Consider the following 10,473-nt stretch of genomic DNA (forward strand, 5'->3'; position numbering starts at 1 on the left):
AAAAACCCCAAATGAAAAAGATTAAAATAAATTTTAAAATGTCCAAATATCTTGTCAAGGAGATGAAAACAAGGATCACACCTTTTTACACGAAATAATGAGCAATCAGTCTTCTTCATAGGACAGAAAATATTAATGTTGTCACTCAGCATCAAATGATTGGGAGTATCACATTCCGTACTATTATTTCTTATGAACCAATCATTTATCTCCACATCTTGTACGAATAACGTTGTTGCAACAATTGTGGACGTTTTATGTTTTCCCTCTCGTCGTCTGTATAAACAGACAAAAACATCGTACTATCATTATATGCCTCTGTTGAAACGACAAATTTTATTCCCCTTTGGTTTTCAAAATTATCCAGTCCAAAGGGAACTTCCAGTATTTAAATATTCAAATATAGTTCAAAAACAACAATTTTTTGTTCTCATTCCCTTTAAACTTAAAATCTCTAGATATGAAAGAGTAACCAGCCTGCCACTACGTGAGAAAACAGAGATAAAAATGGCGTATTTAGGAGCTTTTACAATGTCATTGTTCTATGTCCTGATGATTTTCATGGCGGTTTCAGCACCCTTTGTTCTTGGCTTTCCTCCATGTAAACTCTCTCTCTCTCTCTCTCACACACACACACACAGTGACACAGAGAGTGAAAGTCCCTCTTTCTATCTATCACTCTACAATATGCTTATTTATGAGAATGTTATGTATCTATTTTTTCAGTTGGTCAAGAAGTAAAAGGGGGTTTTCCAGATGAAAAGATTCAGGTATTTATCAACTTCAAAGTGGATTTCGTTTAGAAAAAAAAACAGAAAAAGATTTGAGCTTTTGATAATTGAGTGTTTTTTCCCTCTAATTTCTTGGTCTTTTTGTTGTTTTGGGGGATTTAACAGAAAGAAGGGAAGAGGAGTATTAATAATGAAGTGTCAGAAGAATCAGCAAGACAAATTCCAACAGGACCTGACCCTCTTCATCACAACCACCTTCCAAAAGTTCCATAAATATTACTATTAAACAATAATATTGGTGCTCACTCTCATCTTCTGTCAAACCCTTTTACTATGAAATTTTATCTTTTATATTCAATGTTGTCTATATTTGTGGTTCAACTATGGAATAGACAAGTTCTCTTACTTAGAAGCTTTTGCTCGTTTAAATAGGTATTAATTTTCTTTCTATTCAAATTTTAAGTTGTGGAATTTGGAAAATTCAAAAATAGGATGTACTAGTGGAGTTCATTTTGATTGTTTTTCCTCCTTCTAATTGTTATCTATGACCCTTGTTTTGCCTTTTTTGGTTAATTTGAACTTATCTGAAAGTGTTCAAAGAATAGCTGAAAAAGATGTATTTTGACATGGGCTATCATAATGCTCCTTTTTTACAAATTAAATTTTATCGGGTGATTTGGAATGCAAATCTTCTAATTTAGAAAAGATCAATAAAGAAGCATATTAAAGTATCCATTCCCCCCCCTCCTTTTTTTTGGTTGAATAGAGCATTACTTTTAGAAAAACCTGACCCTCTCTATTCAAAAGGATTCCTTTAGAATGATCCAAAATACATGAATAGCTGACAGAACGAATGCTTTAATAGGAAGAGACTTGTGACTTTTTGCAGGATTCTTTTTCCTTCTTATTTTGCAGTTTTCTTATGAAAATCTTATGTTGATTGGTCACTTCTTCCTCTGTGCTTTCACTATTAACAAAGAGGAAAATGTGAATTTTGGAATCAAATCAACATTGCCTGTTTTGTTTGACCAAAAAAAGTTGCTTAAAATAATGCCAAAATATGTGGAAAGTTGACAGGAAATGTGCTTTGGGATACGACATCGTTCTCTCGCCCTGCTATTTCAGATACAGAGATACTTAAGGGGTAGGAAATGATTAGATGCACATGAATATAAAATGTTTACATACCTTCTACTTCAATCAAACCAATTCCGAAAAAAGACAAAAAATGATCTGTTTTTTTCTTCATTTAATATTTGAACCAATCAGAATCCTGAATTCTTGACATCAGAAGCTCTGGGGTACCCATTATACTCCAACTTAACATTCAATGTTGCACATATAGCTCTGAATTTCAACCTCAATGAGTCCATAATATCAGTGACAGACTCGTTCTCCGGTTCAGAAACAGGATACTTTTGAAGCAATTCATCCATCTGTTTGATGCTTTTCTGCACACGCGACGAGACGCAGTTTGGTTGTATATGAATTGCAGCATTCCAGATATCAACGCAACCTCTGTAAAAACCTAACTCCTCACCTACTTCGAACCCTGTTTTCAGCCCCACCTCACGGCCTTCATCTTTACCCGAAGCTAGGCCGCTAGAATAGCCTTCAGAATAACCTTCCTTGTAATGAGTGTCCTCTAAGTTCAGTGATGAGTCGAAAATGTCGTCAACTGAATTAGGCTGGTGCGAACTCATGGATGCGTTACCAAAACTTCAATTGGCAGAATACTTCAGACCGGTGTATAAGAACAAACAAAAACCTGAAACTGTCAAATTTTAGTTGTTACATACCACTCAATATAAGGTAATTGAATGATCAAAACTAGGAAAAAGTGATCATCAGTTTATACACCTCTTACTCCAAAACTTTTTTATTTGTAGGGATTGGGAGTCTCAAGACTACTGACAACTAAGCCTGGTCATTTGGTTATTGTGAAGTCGAGAGCATTGTTTTTTTTCCCCTAAAAAATGAGCAATTCACTGTGGGCTTTTGGCTCGACTCCAGTTGGCTCACTGTTTATGAATTCTGGGGAGGATGGGGCCGTCCCCTACCCTCCGCCCAACTTAAATAGCAAGCTTTTTCCGCTCCTATACCCTCCTCCTAACTAAACACCAAGTCGAGAGCCTAGTGCTACCTGATAATTGAATATATTTTGGTTTTGATGACCAAATATTCTAGGTTCGATTTACATTTTAGGTTAACCAAAGGAAGAAGGGATTGGTAAGAGGCTCTATTTTATCACAAGAATTTGCATTTAACAAAAAGAGAAATGAATCTGCAGAATTGACTTTTAAATCCTCACTTAGCAAATACCATTAAACAATTAGATACTCTAATATAATAAAGCACATTGAAACCAAGGACATCAATGATTGAGGAAAAACATAACAGCACTTCAATCGTTAACCAAAAAAGAAAAAACTTCCACAAAATTCAAGAGGAATTTTAAGCAGCTGTTCAAACAAGCAACCTTTAGTAATTTCTTTTCAACAACGCATATATTAATTCACTTCAATGACTAGTTCAAAGTAGCTTCGCAGCGTCATAAAAGGACAAGAATGGAGCATTGGTTTATTCCAAGATCCCTGAAGCATATTACTCCAAAGTCCTAACCAAATAGAAGCACAAAATGAAATATTTCAGAGTCATAACCACCAAATGTACACTACAAAAGTTAGCAGCTACTTTTGTCCGTGCATATCTTAAATCATGCTTTTCACAAGTTCGGTACGCTAGAGGGTGACGAAGGAACACTAGTTCTATTGTCTCTAAGCCCCCATTCTTCCTAGCAACCGAGTCGATGTCAAAGAACCAAGTGAGGCCCTTCTCTATGCATCCATGTGCAGCTAGGGGAGTTGCGGCCTCAGGCAGTGGAAGATGAATAACAGCTAAGGAATAGCTTGAACTAAGAGGAAGTGAAGTAATACTTGGCCAATAATTGAAGACTTCGCACGTACCCCAACTAATTCTTTTCTAATACTAAGGCCGCCTATTTGTACTCGTTAGTAGGAAAAATCCCTTCACTTCAAAACAATCAATCAGGACTGGTGCCATCCGCACTTCTTCTGACTATCGAAAGTGGAAGTTCAAGCTTTGAAGCTCCCCGAAGGCAATCTATTTTATTAGTAAATAAATTCGATCGTATCACGGATACAGAGGCATAAGCAAATTTTTAATGTACCACATGATTCCTATTTAACTCTACGTTCTTCAGAAATTATACTGCTTCAATCAGAACAAGTTGTTACCTGTCTCCATTTTCAAGTGAATAAAATAACAAATTGAGAAGCCATGAAAATGTCACACTTCAGAAGAACCTAAACTATTTTACCTCTGTTTCTTCAGTTGCCAATGTCTTTTTCTCAGTCAAACAAAATGACAACGTAAATTCATCAAAAACTTTTATGGTGCAACGGAAGTTTTTGCCCACATTTTCTCAATTTTGGACTCCAATACCAAGATATGATTTTGCTCTTCCCCAATATAATTAAAGCATTAAGAGGATTGGGGATGGGGAATCATTGAACAAGTGAAACTAAAAACGGAAACAGCTTACTATTTCAAGCCTTGATCGAAATGTTGATGGAGCTAAGTAAAGGAAATGGTAATTCGTAATTCCAAATTTGAAGCCCTAATTGAACATTTGAGTGAATTTGGGCAATCCGAACGGATGAAACGTCATTTAATCAATTGGATCTTTACGCAAATAGCCACTCATATTCATTGTTTACTCTTTTAATAAACAGAGTAATTTTCATAAAGCACTATCTTTTAGTAGTAATTAGTCATTTATAGATACCATTTGCTATATTACGGATTATAGATACTTTTTCTGTGGTTATAAGATGAATTTAATGTATTTAAGCTATTGTATTCATGAATACAGTAGCAAAAATATGCGTGAATCAGGGAAGTACAACTAATCAGTTGTTGTATTCGACTGTATTCACGGAGTGAAATATGGGATTACAGCTGGACAGATTATTGTATTCGACTGTATTCGCAGCGTGAAACAAGGGATTACACTGTTAACGAAAAGTAAATCAATTAACATAATAGACTCATAATATAACTCAACAAACTCAATTATAACACACAAATTTTGTATTTTCAGTTATAAAAAAAATTCTCCACCGAAAAATACCCCAAAAAATAGCAATCTTCAGAGAAATTATATAATACATCTGAATACATAAATTATATTAATTAAAAAAACATATGAATACATTTATGGCATATAGCTAGACAGTGAATACAATGAAATACATAGAATACAACGGGATACATTGAAATACAATGAAAAAAAGACAGTGAATACAATGAAATACATAGAATACAACGGGATACATTGAAATACAATGAATAAAGACAATGAATACAATAAAATACATGAAAATATATTGAAATATATTAATAGGAAATCAAGTTGCTCAACCCCAAAATCCATCGTCTTTGTTCAAGAACAAACCCTAATTTTCGGCGAATCTGCCGTTCACCGGAAGCCGGTAGTGAAAATGCACCGCCTTCGTGAAAATTTCACTCTGAGTTGTTTGGCAATAAAAATTCCTTTAAATTATTAGAAGCACGCCCTAGTGGAGCAATGTCGTCTTTTTTGCTAAAACCTTTTGGAGAAGGATCCTAAGAATGACTTCACAAGTATAACGACTGATCTCCTTTCGCCTTGTACTGCCACGGTACTAATGAATATGCTATAACTATTGTACTTTTGAAAACTAAGTAGACGCAAACTCCTTCTGATTTCTTAGTTCCTTTGATACAATACCATTAATTGGATCGAAAAACATAATCGAACCCTTGGTCATGGAATAAAACACAACTTGCATTGGCTCACATCTTTTTCAATAGTAATAGCAACTTCAGAAAAAGTATCATACGAACTAAACAATTCGAAATCAGCATCTCTGAAGTGGGCTTTGCACAAATTCGGTGGAAGAAGGAGGAGATCGGAAATTTTAGTGGGATGTGGGAAGAGAATGAGATGTATCAAAGTAGAGAGAGAAAGAAAATAGTGTAACTGATTAGTGTATTTAGTGGCTTAGGGTTAGGAGCTAACCAAAATTAAATATTTTGCTAAAAACCTTAAAAGATATCTATAGAATATAATTTTTTTAAATGGTATTTATTTAAAATAAATAAGGTGTTAACATTTGCTATAGGAGGTAAAAATTTCTATATTTATTATACACATATAATATATAAATTATACCTTTATCGACTATTTTTAATTTAAACGGTTAGGTGGGCGACTTTTTGGTTTAATTCTTCGTCAACTCAATTATTTTCCGCAATAGGCCTAATAATATTTTCTTAACTAATGGATGCTCTACAAATTGTTACTCCTAAAAGCTTCAGACAAAAGCATTCCGAAATTTTGTAACTTGGTCTATCCCAAACTATTTGCATTTCAAAGAAGAATTAACATGAATAGCCGTATACTCAACTATTTAAATCTATATAATTATATAAGCAGGGCAATACAAATCTAATGTGACATCTCTCAAATTTCAGGGTTTTTATTTATCTCTTTTCTTAGAATTTTGCCTTTTTTTAATGAAAAAAAACTCCTGCAGATGTAACCGATGGAATTTACAAGGTAAATAACCCCAACAATCGCTTCTCCTTACATTCTTTCGTAACAGTCCCTCACTCTTAATTATCATACTTGCTTTCTCTTCATTTATAGTAGTATTATATTCTTCGTCTTTCCCAATTACCACGGAGGAGTAATTTCTCTTAATTCTCAAGGTAAATCTCTTCTTTATAATTTTGGAACATATCATGTTTTGTTTTGTTTTCTCTCTGTTCTACACTCTACCTATAAAATGAAGGTGTCTCTATTATTATGTATTCCCAATTCCCAATTTTAATATTAAAGAATTTGTCTTTTTGTTATTCAACTTCAGTAATATTTCATAAAATCTTTAACAGTTGCTTTTGATTCTTTTTGGGTATTAGACTTTTTAGTTTTCATTATCTCCACTATCTTTCTACATAAATTTGTTTCTACTGTCTTTTACAATCTATTCCGCGAAGATTTGATTTTTTTGGGGTTTTTCTTTTTCACTTTGTTCAGTTGAAAATTGAAATTTATCTGAAATTGGAGTTCTAAGATGTCAGAGACAAGCCTAAGGCTTTGAAGACGGTCTCTACAGTTCCAGGTATTGAAATAGTTAAAATTTCCTTTGTTATTCACCAATCAAGATTTCATTCTTAATTGATAAAAAACGTTAATGCTTCAGATGCAATTTTGCTGATTTTCTTTTTTCCATATGAATTTGTGAAAACTTCAGTTATAGCATCATCATTATCACTGATAATTTATTATTCAAATTCTCCCGTTGTCCCCATTTAGCTATCCTAGGAACATTTTTCGTTATTAACCTGCCATATATCGTCTATATTTTGTTAACCTTGAGTATAATCAATCTGGAACATTGATTGATTGAATGTTCTATTTTACTCCTTACATAGGTTGTTGATCAATTTTTATAGAATATTCTGCGAATTTGAGGTCATTTGTTAGTTTTATGTAAAATTCAAGTCACAGTTAGTTTTCAACCTCCGGGAAATAGAGTTTTCCAGCGTCACCCGAGAAGAAGTAGAGAATCAGATATCGATACTTTTTCTCCAGAGTTTGTTTTCATTCTCAAATTTCTTTTTCTTGTGCTATATAGCCACTCAATCTAGAATAGTTGTCGGTCTTTTCAACTTGACATTTTGGCTTTCATCACTTTCAATGATCATATTTAGAGGCTAATACCGGAACAAATAAAGTTGGCAACAATTGTGTGGGAACCCTTTTGCTAAAGGGGTTGAGTTTGAGAATAGGTAAAAATCACCACTAGATATTTAAGGATCAGCTATAGTTAATTGTCTTGTGATTAATTTCATACCTGTTACGTTTATATCAAATTCTTATAACTTGTGTTTTGATATACCAAAATCTTTCAACAATGATAATTTTGGCATAATTTAGTTTGCTAAGTATTGAAAGAAGCCAACATTAGTCTATTCTTTTATGCAAAGAAAATAGAAGCTCATATATCTTTTATACATAAAAGAACTAGGTAAGCTTCACAATGAAGAGCGAGAATTGTCTTTACCCTTTGAGATGGAAATAGAGATGGAGGAGCGTAATTGGTGCTTGCAAGGTCATAAATATTTTTTTGTGGTCGACGATAGGATTTACACAAAATTATTTTTTGGTTCCTTCTCTTATTTAAAGTATATTTATAACCTGATAGAGCTATCTTTTAAGAATTAATGAAGTTCATGATTATCTGTCAAATGATTGTCATCCTTTTACTTTTATGATTTTCACAAACTTGAAGTACAATAGTTTTGATTCTGTTAATTATTGGGTCTATATTTAACTGATTTTTTTAATATTATGTGATACGTGATGGTTTTTATTCCTTAATTAACTTATGTGTAATTATCTTTAATGTTGCAGTTACTCAATTAAATGTGTGCATCATAAAAGAATATGTTAGTTAAATGGTAGCATAATATATTAAATAACATTCCAACTGCTTATTTAGTTTCCTCTGGTAAAACATACTACTAGGAAATCTACGCAGGGGAACAGTAGTCTGGCTTTTCTAAAACCCAAATAAGTAAGTATTGAAAAGCTCTGTTTTTTTCTTTAATTTACAGAAGCAGAAGACAACACTGAGAGAAGTGTATAAGAACAAGTACTTGCCCCTTGACCTCCATCACAAGATTAGGGTACCATTCGCAGATGTTTACCAAACATCAGGCATCTTTGAAGACATAAAGGGAGAAGAAGAAAGATATGTACTTTCCAATTAGAAACTATACCATTAAGGTTTAAAATTAAAATTGATCCAACTTATAATTTATGATGTTAGCACTTGCAGAGGAAAGCTGAGGATCAGATTTTGTCATTCTGCAATGCTATATTTTGTACTACTACGATAAAAAAATTAATAATATTCCAACTGCAAAGAGTGTTATAAACAAAAAGTAAACGATAGGAACTTCAGTTTTTAATCAAATCACCAAGTGCAAAACCAAGTATTGGGTAAATTCTTACCAAGAATTAGGTAATATAATAAAGCTACTCCTTCATATCTATGGTTTTGTTTGACTATAAAATAATGATCTATATATATATATATATATATATATATATATATATATATATATATATATATATATATAATTATTTGCTTACTTCAAATGCCAAATTTTTTAATTTTGTTATGGTCTTTTCGAATGATTCTTTGTTGCTAATCAGAAAGTTTGAATGTTATATTAACCCGATCTTCTAATATACGATTAATGATACTTTATTTATTTGTTTCATTAGTAGTCTTAAGATTAATTTTTTGTAACTTTAAGGAGTATTAATTTGAGTTTTTTTATTTTATTTTAGTAGTCCTTCAAATATTTCATACATAGAAAATATTAATATGCTTTAGAGGTATAAATTATACAAAAGTATATGTTCTAACTAAACCAAAGTCATGAATTAATGTATGAGTTAAGCAAAATATGTATTATTAATAAAATAAATTCTCTAATATCTTTTATAATCGCGCGAAGCGCGACAAATTCACTAGTTATAAATAATTGGCGGATCCATCATATATCAATAATTTATGCATAGCATGCATATAACTATGCAATTAATATATATCTATGTATATCGGTTTAAAAAGTAAATTGTAAATTCGGCTAGCTATTTGTATAAAGATCTCTTTTTAGAATACATAATTCTGTTACTTTAAAAAAAATAAATCAAAATAACGCTAATTCACACAAGATAAATATCTAATACTCAAAATTTCGAACATGATTTCTAATAATTACCCTATTTTCTTTCCTAATGAAATGTACAATCTAAAATAGAGACAATGTAATCCTTGATATTCTCTCATGACGAAAAGAATCGTTTGCATGATAATTGTAAGACTTAGATCGTTCCGAACATTGCACCGTTTATGTAAAATTTAAAACATGTTTCTTTTATGGACCTCTCTCTCATTTGCTACAGGAGGGGCCTCACCAGTGGTAGCGGTGACAACCCCCGGCTTTGTTTGTCTTCCTGGTGTTGTGTGTGTATTTCAGGTTAGGGATTCTCGGTGAGCGAGACGCGCGGGTGCAAACAAAAGGAACAACCTCGACAAGGGTCAGTAGGAGTTGGATGCGAATGTGCTAAGTGGACGCAACTTCGACATATATTCCAAGACAACTCCCAGGTTCTACTGGTGGGACTTGATACCTCCCGTTTTTCATTGTCCCCTTCATTGTGTTAGTTAAGTTGTTGCAGTCATAGTTCATATTAGTGTATCCATTGTATTAGTGAGCTAATTAGTTGTAGTCTGTCTTTGCCTATCTAGGTCCATTGCTTTGGGTGTGTTATTGATTCCCCTTAGTTTGTCGTAGGTATAGTGGCTGTGGTCTGGGATGGTCGAGTGAGGTCATGTCCTCGGGGGATAGGGTGGGAGGTAGGGCAGGGGTTAGGGGGTGCACCGGGAGGCAAGAGAGGTAAAAGGAATAGGGGTGCCTATAGGTTAAGAATCGGGTCATGGAACGTAGGTACATTGACGGGTAAGTCTATAGAGTTGGCGAAGATTCTCTAGAAGAGGAGGGTCAACATAGCGTGTGTCCAGGAGACAAGGTGGGTAGGGTCGAGTGCGAGGGATGCAGACGGGTATAAACTTTGGTACTCAGGAGTCGAGAGAGG

General features: G+C 33.4%; 2 protein-coding genes across 2 annotated transcripts; one reads left to right on the forward strand and one right to left on the reverse strand.

Moving 5' to 3' along the window:
- Positions 1–359: 359 nt before the first annotated feature.
- On the forward strand, positions 360–1,054 carry LOC142175688 (CLAVATA3/ESR (CLE)-related protein 40-like). Its single transcript, XM_075242611.1, has 3 exons — positions 360–601; positions 727–770; positions 897–1,054. The coding sequence occupies exons 1-3, from the start codon at positions 508–510 to the stop codon at positions 1,002–1,004; spliced, it is 246 nt and encodes an 81-aa protein (XP_075098712.1). The 5' UTR covers positions 360–507; the 3' UTR covers positions 1,005–1,054.
- A 942-nt stretch (positions 1,055–1,996) lies between these two features.
- LOC107788360 (uncharacterized) lies at positions 1,997–2,434 on the reverse strand. Its single transcript, XM_016610037.2, has one exon. The coding sequence runs from the start codon at positions 2,432–2,434 to the stop codon at positions 1,997–1,999; it is 438 nt and encodes a 145-aa protein (XP_016465523.1).
- Positions 2,435–10,473: the final 8,039 nt, after the last annotated feature.

This window comes from Nicotiana tabacum, chromosome 22 (genome assembly GCF_000715075.1).
Source record: "Nicotiana tabacum cultivar K326 chromosome 22, ASM71507v2, whole genome shotgun sequence".
Classification (NCBI taxonomy): Eukaryota; Viridiplantae; Streptophyta; class Magnoliopsida; order Solanales; family Solanaceae; genus Nicotiana; species Nicotiana tabacum.

Excerpts from the sequence above, each read along its gene's own strand:
- LOC107788360 (XM_016610037.2), bottom strand. The coding sequence starts at position 2,434 with ATGAGTTCGCACCAGCCTAATTCAGTTGACGACATTTTCGACTCATCA.
- LOC142175688 (XM_075242611.1), top strand. The coding sequence starts at position 508 with ATGGCGTATTTAGGAGCTTTTACAATGTCATTGTTCTATGTCCTGATG. Across the intron at positions 602-726 it reads TGTTCTTGGCTTTCCTCCAT|TTGGTCAAGAAGTAAAAGGG; the intron begins GTAAACTCTCTC and ends CTATTTTTTCAG. Across the intron at positions 771-896 it reads TTCCAGATGAAAAGATTCAG|AAAGAAGGGAAGAGGAGTAT; the intron begins GTATTTATCAAC and ends GGGATTTAACAG.